This window comes from Rhinoraja longicauda, chromosome 6 (genome assembly GCF_053455715.1).
Source record: "Rhinoraja longicauda isolate Sanriku21f chromosome 6, sRhiLon1.1, whole genome shotgun sequence".
Classification (NCBI taxonomy): Eukaryota; Metazoa; Chordata; class Chondrichthyes; order Rajiformes; family Arhynchobatidae; genus Rhinoraja; species Rhinoraja longicauda.
This window is the reverse complement of record NC_135958.1, coordinates 77,371,762-77,388,850: the sequence shown is the minus strand read 5'-3', so window position 1 is coordinate 77,388,850 and position 17,089 is coordinate 77,371,762. Positions and strand designations below refer to the sequence as shown.

At 43.5% G+C, this 17,089-nt stretch overlaps 1 protein-coding gene across 3 annotated transcripts in view; it reads left to right on the top strand.

The window, feature by feature from the left end:
- The window catches only part of cep131 (centrosomal protein 131), an 84,014-nt gene that overhangs the window by 14,206 nt on the left and 52,719 nt on the right, over positions 1–17,089 (top strand). For 2 of the 3 annotated variants that reach the window (XM_078401384.1, XM_078401386.1), the window contains 4 exons: positions 1,529–1,656; positions 4,968–5,081; positions 11,937–12,092; positions 14,979–15,065. In XM_078401384.1, coding sequence (XP_078257510.1) covers positions 1,529–1,656; positions 4,968–5,081; positions 11,937–12,092; positions 14,979–15,065 — 485 coding nt within the window. The remainder of the gene's footprint in view (positions 1–1,528; positions 1,657–4,967; positions 5,082–11,936; positions 12,093–14,978; positions 15,066–17,089) is intronic. The other variant, XM_078401385.1, reaches the window with a different exon arrangement.

Sequence of the window (17,089 nt, the reverse complement as noted above, 5' to 3'; positions counted from 1 at the left end):
CCCACACACCGAGGAATTGGTGGAAATGCGAGAGGAAAAATGGGACAAATAGCATGTTTCCAGGCCAGGCACAAAAATGTTGGAGTAACCCACCATTTCTGAAGAAGGGTCTCGACCCGAAACGTCACCCATTCCTTCTATCCAGAGATGCTGCCTGACCCGCTGAGGTACTCCAGCATTTTGTGTCTATCTTCGGTTTGAACCAGCATTTGCAGTTCCTTCCTAAATATTTCCAAGCTATATCACTGAGTCCATGGCACAAGTGCGGCATGTGGGTGTTAAGAGAAGGTGTGAACGAGAACAGTGGAGGCCTAAACTTATAGGGTTATACTTCCGTGATCTGCCTGTACTGAATAGGGTTTGCGTGATGTGGCTGTTTTGTCCTAATTTGACCATACTGAACCGGACTCGATTGCCCACGTCAGACCCATAACCCTCGAACATTTCTTATCCATGTACCTGTCCCAAAGAATTAAAAAATGTTTTTTTTACCTGCCTCAACCATTTCCTCTGCAGTTTATACGTACCACCCTCAATATGAAAGAGATTCCATTCAGGTTCCCATTAAATCGTTCCTCTCCCCCCCCTTAAAATGTACTCGACTCCCTAAGCCTGAGTAAAAGATTGTGTGCATTCACCCTATCCATGCACCTCATGATTTTGTGTACTTCTGCAAGATCACCCCCTCGGGCTCCTACTCTCTAAGGTATAATCTCCTGGCCTGCCCGACTTCTCCCTGTAACTCAGTCCCTCTAGTTTTGGCAACATTCTCTGCACACTTCCCAGCTCAATGACATCTTTCCTTCAGAAGGGTGGCCAAAACCGAGCACCGATATCCCAATGTAGCCTCACTAACGTCTGGTACAATTGCTACATTATATCTAAACTTCTATACTCAACAACCTGACCGATGAAGGCCAGTGTGCAAAAAGCCTTCTTCACCACCGTGTCTCCTTGTGATGCCACTTTGGGGCAACTGTGTATTTGAATTCTTAGGTCCTTCCGTTTTACAACACTTCCCAATATAATTCGTCCAGTGCCATCTTGGTGTGGCCTGGGGTTGTATGTAGACTGCCGTGGACAAGCCAGTGGAGGTGAATTTCTGCAGTAGATAAAAATGGTGCCATTTTATGAACAGAATGTCTAAAAATACACTTTAATAAAATCTGACAATGTGCACTTTAACCACATGTGATTTTTTTTCTATTACAAATCTCAAATCTTGGCAAATAAATAAATGATGGGTCTTTGCCCCAAACATTATGGAGGGCACTGTATGTTCTCAGTTTGCTTGCACGTTATTTTTTTTAAAAAGGTAGTTGAAGGCTAGAGAGAATCTTACTTCTGTACTTCTGTTCTGTCTTAACCTTTTGATGATGTTTACCCTGTATAATTCAGTTGGGCAATGTTTACCCATTTTAAATGCGTGCAATTCATTTCAAAACCATTGTTGAAATATTAATACAAGTGAATTGTAGAATATTATGTGTGTGCCTTCGAATTATTTGTGTTTATTTTTTAATGGCAGGATGAAGTACCCAGAGTATTTCCAGTTCCCATCAGTGGTCGCAGTGCCAGTACCGTAGATGTGCCAGTCTTGACTAAAAGGCGAGAGTCAGCTGTTTCAATAGCGGCCAACTTTACAGCCAACAATCGGTTAGTGTATGGAAAAATATAAACGTGCTATTCAAAAACAATACTGCTTGATTCCTACATAGACTGAGCATTTATTTAAATCTCAGCTTTTGTGGATGTTTTTTATTTGATCAGTGAGGAACAGTGAATGTGAAAGAGGAGGTGAACAATGCATCTTATGGTGACAAAAGTTCCCCTTTTGAGTAAGAGAAGATATCGCCAACTTGGACTTGATGTGATTCAGACCTCTGGAATTAATCATTTAAAAATTGTGCTGAATAATGCAATTAGGAGGAGATTTAATGTACTCTCCTTCATAATAATGGGACAATTTAAATCTATTTTCCTTGTTTATGGGGCTCTTACATTTTTCAGTATTTAATACACTGAGTGGGAAGTGGAGCTGGTACACCATCGACCATACACCATAGCAATTGACGACACCTATGTGAATCCTACTATAGGTTTTCGCCTGGGCAGCTTGCAGCCCAGCGGTATGAACATTGACTTCTCTAACTTGAGATAGTTCCTCTGTCCCTCTCTTCCCCTCCCCCTTCCCAGATCTCCCACTGTCTTCCTGTCTCCACCTATATCCTTCCTTTGTCCCGCCCCCCTGACATCAGTCTGAAGAAGGATCTCGACCCGAAACTTCACCCATTCCTTCTCTCCTGAGATGCTGCCTGACCTGCTGAGTTACTCCAGCATTTTGTGAATAAATACCTTCAATTTGTACCAGCATCTGCAGTTATTTTCTTACGCTACTATAGGTTTAGTTTTGTTTCTTTCAGTTTAGAGATACAGCACGGAAACAGGCCATTCGGCCCACTGAGTCCGCACCGACCCGCGATCCCCGCACACTAACACTATCCCACACACACTAGGAACAATTTTACATTTACACCAAGCCAATTAACCTACAGACCTGTACGACTTAGGAGCGTGGGAGGAATCCGGAGCACCCGGAGAAAACCCACGCAGGTCACCGGGCGAACGTACAAATTCCATACAGACAGCACCCAGAGTCAGGATGGAACCCGGGTCCCTGCTAAGTCCCCGTGCGGCCCTGCGCAGGTCTCGGCTTTGGCATAGCCGGTGGCAATTGCACGAGTTAAAAGGTTATGAGAGCTTAACAAAAGTCGAGGCTGATAATCCAGTGTTTACTGAAAAATAACTATCAGCTTACTATTCCACTGTCAGTAGAATGATCCCTTTTAGGACCAGTTTGAGTCTACACCCACATTGAGGAGCTCAAAACACAGCTTGCCAACACCCTAACCTGGCTGGGTGAAACATATTCTCCGGGCTTCATTCTTTTCCATCCAATAATAGCCAGAGAATCATCTGCAGTGCTCTCCCTGTTTCCCATTTACTCACGCGTCATCCACAAAAAACCCGCCTTTTTTTTCTTGACACTTGTAAACTGTTAATAGAAGTTAGCAAAGGTACCTATCCTCATAGGTCTTGAGAAGGTGATGGTCGGCTATCATGAGCAAGAAACAGCATGGAAATGGGTCCCTTGGCCCACCAAGTCCACGCTCGCCCGCTCACTCGAGCTCTATGTTATCCCACTTTTGCATCCACTCTCTACACAATAGGGGCAATTTACAGAGGCCAAATTAACCTACAAAGCCACACATCTTTGAGAAGTAGGGGGAAACTGGAGCACCTGGAGAAAACCAACAGGGATAACATGTAAACTCCGCACAGACAGTGGGATTCAATAGTCAATAGTCAATAGTCGTTTATTTGTTACATACACATAAATGTGTAGTAAAATGAAACATTACCCGCAGTTGAACAATAAGACCAATAAGATTAATCAATAAAAATGCAATAACACATACAATCACAACTAACACCAAACAAAAAGAAACATCCATCACAGTGAGTCTCCTCCAGTCCCTCCTCACTGTGATGGAAGGCCAAAATGTCTTTTTCTCTTCCCTGCCGTCTTGTCCCGCGGTCAGGCTGTTGGATTTGCCACGTCGGGGCGGTCGGGGCTCCCGATATTGAAGCCGCCGCTGGGCGGTGAAAGGTCCACGGCCTATTTCAGGCCGCGCCGGACGGTGAAAGGTCCGTGGCGGGCCGACCCAAGCCCCGCGATTCGGGGCGGGCGAACACGCTGCCTCTGCCGCTGCCGGAGCTCCCGATGTCGGCCCCCATCCAGGGGCCTGCGGGCTTCCGACGTCCACGCGGCCCGCGCCGGAGCCTCCGGAGACGAGTCGCAGCCGCGCCCGCAGCATCCGCAGGCAGCCAGCGCCGCAGGTGGTGAGTCCGCGCCGCGGGCTCTGCGAACCAGAGCCCCAGGTGAATGGCCGGTGGTAGGCCGCAACGGGAACGGAGACACGACACAGAACAAAGGTCACGTCTCCGTTCTGGAGAGAGAATGTTACAGTTCCCGTTCCCTCCCACCCCCCCCCCCAAAACATAACATACAAACACTACATCATATTAAACTACAATTCAGACAAAAACAACAAAAAACACAAAAGACAGACGGACTGCAGGCAAGCCGCAGCTGCGACGGCAGCGCTGGCTCCTCTGCGACGGCATCCAGCGAAGTCAGGATGAAACCCAAATCTCTGGCGCTGTGAGGCATCTTGAACTGTTGCAGTCCACCTGTTGAAGATATTCCAACAGTGCCATTGGATATGGAATTTTGATCGTTAGACCAGCAGTGTACATTTCTATGTCAGGATTGAGTGTGATTTGGAGGGGAATTTGCATTTCCACACACACTATCTCAGTGTCTTACGAGGTGGCAGAGCTTGTGGTTGTGGGAAGTTCTAGTTTAGTTTTGCTTCGAGATACAACATGGAAATAGGCCCTTCAGCCCACCGCTTCCGCGCCGCCCAGCGATCCCTGCACACTAACTCTATCCAACACAGACTAGGGACAATTTACAATTATACCAAGCCAATCAACCTACAGACATGTACGTCTTTGGAGTATGGGAGGAAACTGGAGAAAACCCACGCAGGTCACGGGACGAACGTACAAACTCCGTATAGGCAAGCGCCCGTAGTCAGGATTGAACCCGGCTCTCTGCCGCTGTAAGGCATCAACTCTACTGCTGCGCCACTGTGCCACCCTAGTGTTGTCAAAGAAGAGCAATCGTAATATCCAGGGGGACTAGTTTAAATTGGTATGGTGATCGGCGCAAAAGGCCCGTTCCTGTGTTGAACTGTTCTACGTATTAAAACGTGTATGAACCAAATTTTCTTAAATTTGCATAACTCAGTAGTTTAGAGCCTGCCTGTTGATCAGTTTTTATTCTAATTTAGCTGTGTTGGGTTTTTTTGTGGAATGAATCATCTTTGTCCTGTTTTTAGGAGCATCAAGGGAACTGTTGGGAATTCTGTCACTACGATGTTACACAACAACTACTCTACTGTTGACAAACCTTTGACTCCAAAAAGTTCCAACCAGAAGGCAACATCTCTCAAGTAAGTTCATTATTCAAAAATTCATGTCCATAAGTCGTAGCAAAATTAAGCCACTCGGCCCATCAAGTCGCCATTCAATCATGGCTGATCTATCTTTCCCTCTTAACCCCATTCTCCTGCCTTCTCCCCATAACCCCTACATATAATAGTACATATAATAGTAGAAATTAAAGAGTAGTTTTAGGTCCTTGTCTGTTCAGCCATTTTTAATATGGTACTGTTTCTAAAGATAGACACAAAGTGTTGGAGTAACTCATCGGGTCAGGCAGCATCTCTGGAGAAAAGGAATAGATGATGTTTCGGGTCGAGACCCTTCTTCAGACTGAGAGTTGGGAGAAGGGGAAACTAGAGATATGAAAAGGTGAAAAGAATAAATGAGTACAAAAAGCTGTGAAAAGAACAAATCAAAACCAGCCAGATGATCAAGGAAAGGTGGAGCCCATGATGGTCCACTGTTGGCTGTGGAGAAGGAGATAATGAGTGGATACAAACAGTGAGACTAAGCAGGACAACAGTGAAACTAGTAGGATTACTAGGGTGGGGAGGGGCAGAGCAAGAAGGAACGCAAGAGTAACTTGAAGCTAGAGAAATCAATACCGCTGCGTTGTAAGTTGCCCAAGCGAAACCATGTTATTCTTGTTTAGCCTAACTTTATGAATATGTTTTGGAAGGGAGCATCAGAAATCGGCAATCATTCACTCTAGTTTGCAGCTGGAAACTAGTTTTGGAATAGTTGATCCAATGGATATTGCCAATGAGAAGAATGGACCAGGGTTTCAACTTTATTGGGTAACAGAAGAATTTCCCTTCTCCACCCCCCCCCCCAAAAATAGTGTTTGAATAAATGACTACTTTGGATAATTACTACTTTGGAAAGTTCAAATCTATTCTTGTCAACTAAAGACCGTAGCTTCATGGTGAGAAAGGCAAAGTTTTAAGGAGGCAGGTTTTTTTACTCAGAGAGTAATGGGTGACTGGAATGCAATGGAGGCAGATATGACAAAAGCATTCATGCGTCTTTCAGGTAGGCACATAGATATGCAGGGAATGGGGGAATTATGGATCACCGCCAGGCAGATAAAACTAGTTTAACCTGGCATCATATTTGGCATGAACATCGTGGGCTGAAGGGCCTGTTCCTGTGCTGCTCTGTTTTATGCTTCAATTTATACGTGCCAAGCGTAGGTTAAAAGACAGGCTCAATTTTGTTATTTTTACCGCTGCTGTTGTCTGCCTTTCATTGTCTAAACTTCAGCTATTGGACTGACCTTACTGGCACAAGTCTGCTGCCCCAATTGTTAATCGGGGTCAAGTCACAATCTTCTTGACTCTTTGGATATGAAGGACCGACCTAGGCTTCTGAGGGATTCTGCACTCCAGCATTGAGAACCGTAGAGTGACAATACTTTGAAGAATGTCCACCCAAAAATTGTTCCCGAAGGTTTCTGAATGTGTCTGGAATGCCTACAAATATGAGACTTGTTGGTATTTACCAGCAGAATCCTGCTCGGTGTCCTTTAGATTTCTACCCTTTGATTGCCAATCAATGAAAAGTAGAGAACTTGGGAATGCCAGCTGCAATGTCCCATGTATATTGGACAGGGTTTCTATTGATCCTGTTTAAGAAGGAACTGCAGATGCTAGTTTAAACTAAAGATTGACACAAAAAGCTGGAGTAACTCAGCGGGACAGGCAGCATCTCTGGAGAGAAGGAATAGATGACGTTTCAGGTCGAGACCCTTTTTCAGACTGTTGACCCTGCTGGATAAAATGCAAGATGACTGGGTTGCTTTAAAGATGTCCTCCAGCACATATTCCACATGGAAAGTGAACCCTTTGGCATGGTATTAATAAGCATCTGGAAGGTCAGTGCCATATTCCAGGATTAGTTAACACACTTCAGTAGGTGAAGTTCCAGAAGTGGGTGCAAAATTTGGCAATACTGTGTGTTTAGTATCAAATGTGTGCTAGGATATTGATGAACTTGGCACATGTTTTAATGGTGTCAGTGTGGATTGAGAGTCTGAATACCTGTGGCTTTCAGTGAATTGATAAATCCAGAGAAAGGTGGCAAAAAGTCATAGTCATACAGCGTGGAACAGGCCCCATGCCCAAATTGCCCACACTCACCAGCATGTCCCATCTAAACTGGTCTCACCTGCCTGCCTTTAGCCCATATCCCTCGAAACCTGTCCCATCCATGAACCTGTCTAAATGTTTCTTAAATGTTGCGATGGTACCTGTCTCCGCTGCCTCTTCCAGCAGCTCCTTCCATGTACCCACCACCCTTTGTGTGTAAAAACAAATGTTACCCCTCAGCTTCCTATTAAATCTTTACCCCCCTCACTTGAAACCTATGTCCTCTGGTTCTCAATTTCCCTCCTCTGGGAAAGGGACTCTGTGCGTTTGACATCAGAGGTGCTGTAGCATGTCTAATTAATTGAAAGAGAGATTTGTACAGCAGCTTAATTACCATTCGTGTTAAGAATTAATACCATCTTGCATTACTCTACTGACATGTTTGACATTACACAATATGACGATCCCCTGTGTATTTGACATCACATGAATGCAGAAATGTTGTTTGCAATTTCATGAAACACTTTTGATATTCACTATAGTTGTTCCACCTGTCAGTTCCTCTGCTGGCCTTATAGAGTTCTAACTCTTCTAACTTTTGTCAGAGTCGAATCAGAAAAATTACAGGACACAGCAGCTCAGTGAAATCAAACCCTTTGACTTATGCTATTGCTATTGAGGGCGTGCAGCGTAAGTTTACTAGGTTAATTCCCGGAATGGCGGGACTGTCATATGTTGAAAGACTGGAGCAACTAGGCTTGTATACACTGGAATTTAGAAGGATGAGAGGAGATCTTATCGAAACTTATAAGATTATTAAGGGGTTGGACACATTACAGGCAGGAAACATGTTCCCAATGTTGGGGGAGTCCAGAACAAGGGGCCACAGTTTAAGAATAAGGGGTAGGCCATTTAGAACTGAGATGAGAAAAAACTTTTTCAGTCAGAGAGTTGTGAATCTGTGGAATTCTCTGCCTCAGAAGGTAGTGGAGGCCAACTCTCTGAATGCATTCAAGAGAGAGCTAGATAGAGCACTTAAGGATAGCGGAGTCAGGCGGTATGGGGAGAAGGCAGGAACGGGGTACTGATTGAGAATGATCAGCCATGATCACATTGAATGGCGGTGCTGGCTCGAAGGGCCGAATGGCCTCCTCCTGCACTATTGTCTATTGTCTATGCTCATTAACATGTTGCACAAAATGAAGCTTGGCTCTTGAAACTCAAGGTTTGGTCACCCCATTGATCAGATGTGTGCATTTGACTTCCCTATGTACACGTTTAGGTATATCATTGTCACATATACTGCGATACATTAAAAAGCTTATTTTGCATGCTATCTAAGCAGATCGGATATACTGTACATAAATACAATCAAGTCAAAATCAAGTATACTAGATAGGGTTAAGAATAAAATACAGTGTGCATAAAATAGTAAGTAGACACAAAATGCTGGAGTAACTCAGCAGGTCAGGTAGCATCTCGGGAGAGAAGGAATGGGTGACGTTTCGGGTCGAGACCCTTCTTCAGACTGATGTCGGGGGAGGGGGCGGGACAAAGATAGGATGTAGTCGGAGACAGGAAGACTAGTGGGCGAACTGGGAAGGGGGAGTCGATAGAGAGGGAAAGCAGGGATTATCTGAATTTAGAATAAAATTGTTTTCAGTATTGTAGAGCATCGGTTCCATAGACAAGTTCCAATGTCCACAAAGGGGCAGAGGTGAATCAGGCACTACCCTAGCTTATGGATGGACCGTGCAAGCACCTAATAACAGAGGGGGGGAAAGTTGTTCCCGACAGAAGATAAGCCTGTGGTTCCCTTGCAAGTCACAAGGCCATTCCCTAAACAATAAAGCTTGAAGGTCGAGTCGCAGGTAGATAAGCAGGTCAAAAAGGCTTTTGGCATATTGGCCTTCATCAGTCAGAGTATTGAGTATAGAAGTTGGGAGGTCATGTTGTAGTTGAATAAGATATTGGTGAGACTGCATTTACTATTGTGTTCAGTTCTGGGCACCATGTTATAGGAAAGATAGTGTCAAGCTTGAAAGGGTTCAGAGAAGATTTACGAGGATGTTGCCAGGACAAGAGGGTGTGAGCTACAGGGAGAGGTTGAGTAGGCTGGGTCTCTATTCCTTGTAGGAGTGTAGGAGGGGTGATCTTATAGGGGTGTATAAAATCATGAGAGCAATAAATCACAGAATCTATTGCCCAGAGTAGGGGAATTGAGGACTAGAGGACACAGGTTCAAGGTGAAGGGGAAAAGATTTAATAGGAATCTGAGGGGGTAACTTTTTCACACAAAGGGTGGTGTATGGAACAAGCTGCCAGAGGAGGTGGTTGAGGCATGGACTATCCCAACATTTAAGAAACAGTTAGACAGGCACATGGATAGGACAGGTTTGGAGGGATATGTACCAAACGCAGGCACGTGGGACATGTTGGCCGGTGTAGGCAAGTTGGGCCTATTTCCACACTGTATCACTCTATGACTCTTAACACCTTTAAAACAGTCTAATTTCCTCATCTCTCAATCAACTATGCGTCACAACATATCACGCTTTGTTTTATCATGTCTGGAAATAGTTGTAGCTGTGATTTGCCCAGTTTGGAACACTTTGCAAATCATCTGATGGTGTTCACAACTGACAATCTGCCAAATGGTACTTTGATCTGTTCATTTTGATGGTTAATTACCTACTTTAGGTACCTGGCGTCCCAGACAAACTCATTCTCATTACTTTACCAGTAACATTGCTCTATCCTGTTGGACACAGCCAGTTTTGACTCCTTTCTTGTCAACAGAAATTCAGCGAAACAGCAGGTCTACCAGGAATTAAGAGTTCAGTTTAAAATTCGGTTGCTAGACACAAAGCTGGAGTAACTCAGCGGGTCAGGCAGCATCTCTGGAGAAAAGGAATACGTGACGTTTTGGGTCGAGACCCTTCTTCAGACTGAGAGGCAGGGGAGATGGAATCGAGAGATATGAGAAGGTACTTGGGAAAAAAGTACAAATCAAAGCCAGCAATGATGATCAAGGAAAGGTGGAGCCCATGATGGTCCACTGTTGGCTGTGGAGAAGGTGATAAGGAGTGAAAATCAGCAGGACGACAGACTGGGGTTGGGGAGGGATGGAGAGAGAGGGGATGCAATATAATACAATACAATATATCTTTATTGTCATTGTACTGAGATTGGGAATGCACCTCCCATACGATGCAATGAATTAATTAGCTAATCAGTATAAATTTATACAACCCAGTGAAACAAAATTAGAAACAGATTTAAAACAGTATAAAGTTCAAGTAGGTACTTGAACTTAGAGAAATCAATAGTCACACTGCTGGGTTGTAAGCTGCCCAAGCGACATATGAGGTTCTGTTCAGTTGTCTTTACAAAGAATTCTGGTCAACTTCCAGAGCATCAAGTGTGTGAATCAGGTTCAGGATCTCAACAGCTTAGTGCACAAAACTATAATTGATTTCCCATTGTCTTTCCATTTCTATTCATTTTCCATCCATTCACATGCAAAATGCTCATTGTGGCAGGTTTGGCTATGTTATAATGCTGTGACTTGCAAATATCAGAACAGTCACATTAAAAAAATATATGTTTTAATACAGACAAAGTAATATTACTTATCGATTGTTAGCCTGATATGGAGTTGTTGTGCATTTGCCCTGGGCTTTGCTCCAGGGCAAACTGAAATATTATTTTGGGAAGGTCATTTCATTGTACCAATTATAATAGTAGGTGTAATGGTCAAATATGGGCCAACCTGGTTAGTGGATTCCTTCCCAGAAGGATCTGGTTTATTTAAGAACATAGAACATGGAAAAGTACACACAGCAGAGGGATAGGCCTTTCACCCCACAATGTCTGTGCCAAAACGTGATGCCAAGGTAAACAAATCTCTTCTGCCTGCATAGAAACATAGAAAATAGATGCAGGAGGAGGCCAGTTGGCCCTTCGAGCCAGTACCACCATCCATTGTGATCATAGCTGATCATCTACAATCAGTAACCTGTGCCTGCCTTCTCCCCATATCCCTTGATTCCACTAGCCCCGAGAGCTCTATCTAACTCTCTTTTAAATATGTGATCCACTTCCCTGCATATCCATGTGCCTATCCATAAGCCACTTAAACAGCACTATGGTATCTGCCTCTAACGCCACCCCTGGCAATGCACTCCAGATACCCACCACCCTCAGTGTACATCAATAAAAAAAACCTGCCCTGTACATTTCATTTCAACTTTGCCCCTCTCACCTTAAAACTCTGTCCTTTATTGGTTCAATGCATTCTTGTGTAATTTACGGTGGTTTTGCTTCAAGCAAGAATAAAGGTTACTGGATGTGGAGGAAGGAACTGCAGATGCTGGTTTAAACTGAAGATAGACACAAAGTGCTGGAGTAACTCAGTGGGACAGGCAGCATCTCTGGAGAAAGGGAATGGGTGATGCTTAGGGTTGAGACCCTTCTTCAGAAGAAGGGTCTCGACCCGAATCATCACCCATTCCTTCTCTCCGGAGATGCTGCCTGTCCCGCTGAGTTACGCCAGCATTTTGTGTCTATAAAAGTTACTGGATTTTGTTTCTTTAGATGATCTTTGGGTTTGTCACTTATACCCTTAAGCACTATAATACTTTTCAATCATCGACTTGACTCAAAACCCTATTGTTGACAAATCCTGGCAACTGCATTCAGGTTCATACCTGGCTGTTTATTTTGCTGTGTGGATTCTAAGTCGATTTGTCAGCACCTTTGTGTTTTTTTTGGCAGCAACATGTTTAAAGTGCCAACTCGAGATGAGAACTGCATGGACCAAAACTCCTTAAAGAAATCACAAAAAAACCTCTCCAGTAATAATGTGGCAACAAGAAACAACACAAGTATGTTGAACAGAAAGAAGGAGGTGACGGAGGAGGAAGCAGAAAGGTCAGTTTTAATCTTTAGCAACAGATATGTTGTTAATGAACCTTGCAATTCCAAATTGCGTCAATAAAGTGAGGATGTTCTCGCATCTCCTATCCCCGAGTCCCCCATTTTCCTTTTTACCCACACTCTTTCCCTTAGCTCAAAGAGGAGGCTTTGAGACAAAGCTTTTCCCTCTGCTCCAGTCAATCTGAGAAAGGGTCCCAACCCAAAACGTCGTCTGTCAATTCCTTCCCCAGATGCTGCCTGACCCGTTGAGTTTAGTTTAGTTTAAAGATACAGCGTGGAAACAGGCCACCGAGCCCACGCTGACCGATATTCTCTAAACTAAATCTTGTATCTCTTAACTAAACTATAGGGAGTGATTGGATAGACTGGAGTTGTTTTCCCTGTGGCAAAGAAGGTTGAAAGGTGACCTAATTGCAGGTATATAAAATTATAAGAGGCATAGAAAGGGTAAATAGTCCAAATCTGTCCCACATGGTAGACGTATCATAAACAAGAGGTTTAAGGTGAAAGGGATGAGTTTTAAAGGGGATCTAAGGAGAAAGGGTTTGTGTTTTACACACACAATGGTTGTCAGATATAATCACTTTGTTCAACAGGCACTTGATTAGATAAGGCTTGGAAGGATACCGTCCAAATGCAGGCAAATGGATTGGTGTAGATGGGCAGAAAAAGGTCAGTGTGGACGTGGTGGGCTTAATGGTTTGTTTCTAGGCTGAGTGATTCTCAGATTATGATTTGTGAGGATGGAGAGTCGTAATTCTGAAATGAGACATTTGGTGTCAAATACCTAACCTTGGACCTGCTCTGTAGGTAGGTTCAGTAGTCATGTGGCTTTTCACTGATTTACAGTCAGTGATGAACCTTAAGTTGTGGATTCTGTTTTGGATGAAGACTGGACTGAAGACTAGAGCTAATGGTTCTGGCAGAGTTTAGTTTAGTTGAGAGATACAGTCCTCTCGTACGAACACCCGTGCACTAGTTCTATCGTACAAGGTAGTGGTAATTTACAGAAGCCAATTAACCTACACGTCTTTGGAATGTAAAAGGAAACCGGAGCACCCAGAGAAAACCCACGCGGTCACATGGAGAATGTAGATACACGGTACACAGCACCCGTTGTCAGACTCAAACCCGCGTCTCTGGTGCAGTAAGGCAGCAACTCTGCAGCTGAGCCACTGTGCCGTCTGTTAAATCTGTTTTAAATCCGTTATTAAATCTGATTGTAATCTGTTCCGAATCTCTCTTATCGGATGCTCATGTCACAATGAAACAAGTACCTATTTGGAAGACTGGATTCAACCAAAGCATTATCAACAACAAGAAAGCCCAAGTTTTGACTCGTAATATCATTATCATCTTCATGGGTCATAGCTTCTACACATGGGTCATAGCTTCTACACCAATCCATTTGCTTTCCACACCCCATTAATCTTCAATGGGGAAAGGAATCTGGTTTAACGTGTGTGACACTAGAAATCAGTTTGGATGACACAGTCGTAACAATCTAGCAAGCCACTCAGTTGCATTACATTACTTTAGACAACAGGTGCAGGAGTATGCCATTCGGCCCTTTGAGCCAGCACCGCCATCCAATGTGATCATGGCTGATCATCCGCAATCAGTACCCCGTTCCTGCCTATATCCGTTGACTCCGCTATATTTAAGGGCTCTATCTAACTCTCCCGATAGCATCCAGAGAATCCACCCTCCCCCCCCCCCCGCCTTCCGAGGCAGAGAATTCCACAGATTCACAACTCTCTGGGTGAATAAGTTTTTCCTCATCTCCATTCTAAATGGCCTACCCCTTATTCTTAAACTGTGGCCCCTGGTTCTGGACTCCCCCAACATCAAGAACTTTGACAAAGCCCTATAAGAATTCTTCACCTTAATTGTTGGCAATGTTAGAGTTAGAACACGCCAACCTCATCTGAGCCCAAGGAGACCCGAATAAATGTGTTGGGCTCGGTACATAAAGCTTTTAATTGTGTTTGATCAGTGCTCAGCGATGAAAATTTGGTTAGTTTAACTACACATGTTCCCCATGCTTGATCAGTGTTTTAGTTTTTCATCCTCGAACAGAACAATAACATACCTCGGCCTCCTCCATTGTCATAGTGAGGCCCAAATTGGAGGCCCAAATTGGAGGACCAGCATCTCATATTTCGCTTGGGCAGTTTACACCTGAGTGGTATGAACATTGGCTTCTCCAACTTCAGATAGTTCCTCTGTCCCTCTCTTTCCCCTCCCCTTCCCAGTTCTCCCACTGTCTTCCTGTCTCCTACTACATCCTATCTTTGTCCCGCCCCCTCCCCTGACATCAGACTGAAGAAGGGTCTCGACCGGAAACGTCACCCATTCCTTCCCTCCTGAGACGCTGCCTGACGTGCTGAGTTGCTCCAGCATTCTATGTCTACCTTCAATTTGAACCAGCATCTGCAGTTATTTTCCAATAACATACCTGTGATTGTTCTAACTATGGCAATAGATGGGTTTGGTGTGAAAATATTTCAGGTATGTGGCTTGTGGATGATTGGGTTGAATTTTGATTTTATCTCAAACAGCCTCTAGTGCAATGAGGATTAGAGCAGCTTTTGTTGCTTGAGGGAAAACAAGACTTTAAACAGTTGAGCAGAGTTTGTTTCCTCACCGACGTAAAGAACGTATTCATTTATTTATCCTATATTCCTACATTTTCCATGTTGCATTGATTATTTTTCTGTATGTAATCATACTGCTTTTTGTATTTTTCACAAAGTTCTGAATGACGAGGTGTGACAGTGTGTCGAGTGGCCGTGCCAACAGCACCCTAAGTCCTAACTAAATAGTCAAAGGACTTTGTCAAATATTGTCTCTAAAAATATGTTTTTCTACCACCCTTAGAATCCAATACTTAAACATTAACGATAAAAAGGATTTTACCCAAGTGCATCAGAACGATAATCCAGATTTCAATCATCCTGACTTTGGGTATGCGCAGATTTTCATGAAAGGAGTGTTTTGCTTTTTTATGGTGTTGTGCTGATAGCTAGATTTTGTGGTGCGTGTTCTACCCGATCCGTGTGTTTTGCAGAATATGCGTAGCATTGCGTTAGTGTTTCCTTGTGTTTCTTCTTCTGTGTGTGTTTTATTTCTTATCTTTGTTCTCAAGGTTTTTGTGGTTAAAGGCTTAAATTCTAAATTTGAATTTGGTTACAGCACGGTAGCTGTCATGTCCCTGCAATTGAGTTTAGTTTAGAGATACAGTGCAGAAACAGGCCACCAAGTCCGCGCCGACCAGCGACCCCCTTGCACTAGCACCATCCTAAACGCTGGGGATAATTTACAATTTTTTACCGAAGCCAATTAACCTACAAATCTGTCTGTCTTTGGAGTGTGGGAGGAAACTGGAGCACCCAGAGAAAACCCACGCAGTCACAGGGAGAATGTATAAACTCCGAACAAACAGCACCCGTAGTCAGGATTGTACCCGGGTCTCTTGTGCTGTAAGGCAGCAACTCTACTGCCACCTTCGATGTTGGTGAAAATGATGCAGTGAAAACTATTCTTGTGCTTTTCGTTTCCACTTGCATGCTGGTTCAGCTGTAAGAGTAAACATTAATTATTTTGGTGAATTGGAAAAGATCAGGCCTAGACGCGAGCCATTCCAGTCTGTATTGATTCGGTAGCTTAAAGCACCATTAATTCCGTAGTGAACAGGACTTGAGAGGCACTGGGAGGTAAGTATTTGTAGAAATTACTTTTAGTAATGATCTGATACAAGGTTTTGTTTATTTCTTTCCAACAACTGATCCATATTATTTACTTGTGAATATGTTACAAACCGGCCATTACAGGAGTCCTCGGGAGAGGTCTAAATTTGAGTGATTTTTAAAAAGAAATCAGGCATTAGGCTGGATGAGCTTTATACACCATTTCAAAACTTCTGTCCAATATCAAAGTGCCTTTTTAACACCATTATAGGAGTCGTAGGGAGTATTTAAATTTGAGTGATGATAAAAAGAGTTGGCATTAGGCCCTTTTTACATAATTTTAAATCTTCTAAAGGTGCCTCTTTAACATCATCAAAGTTAAAATTGCTCCATGGAATATCACTAAATCTGCATCATCGGAATAGCATGAAGAGACATGAAACTAAACCTATGCTGTACGCAACCTTTTGAGTTCCAGAACCTGAGTGTTAATTTGCTGGCGTTTATAACTTTCAATGACCAACACAAATCTTTGTGTTCTGCCTCAGAATTATTGTGCTTTATACAGAAAGGAGGAGGATATTAGAAGTGAAATCAGCCCAGCCCAAATGAAACTGTGGACGCAGCCCAGTCCATCATGCCAACCAACGTCCCTTCCATTGACTCCATCTACACTTCATGCTGCCTCGGCAAGGCCACCAGCATAATCAAGGACCAGTCTCAACCCGGTCACTCCTTCTTCTCCCCTCTCCCATCAAGCAAGAGGTACTGACGTTTGCAGACGCCTACCTCCAGATTCAGGGACAGTTTTCCCCCCAGTTATTATCAGTCAACTGAACCGTTCTCACCAACTAGAAGGCAGTCCTAACCTCCCATCTACCTCATTGGAGACCTTCAAACTATCTTTAATCGGACTTTACCGGACTTTATCTTGCAATAAACGTTATACTCTCTTTATCCTGTGTCTGTACACTGTGGACTTTTTGATTGTAATTATGTATAGTCTTTTCACTGACTGGATAGCATGCAACAAAAAAAGTTTTTCATTGCACCTCGGTACATGCGACAATAATAAACTAATCTAAAAACTAAAATAAATTTCAGAAACATGAGAATATTACTTGGCAAAGAGATGAGAATTTAGGCAAAATCAGTGGCGGATAAAATTTATCATTATCAACGACAATTGTATCACAACAAGTGAAATTGAGATGGATTTGTTTATCTTGGTGAATGCCTACTTTATTGTAGCTTGCTTTGGAAAATAAGGTACAAATGCTTCATTCTGCACTGTTTGGTGTG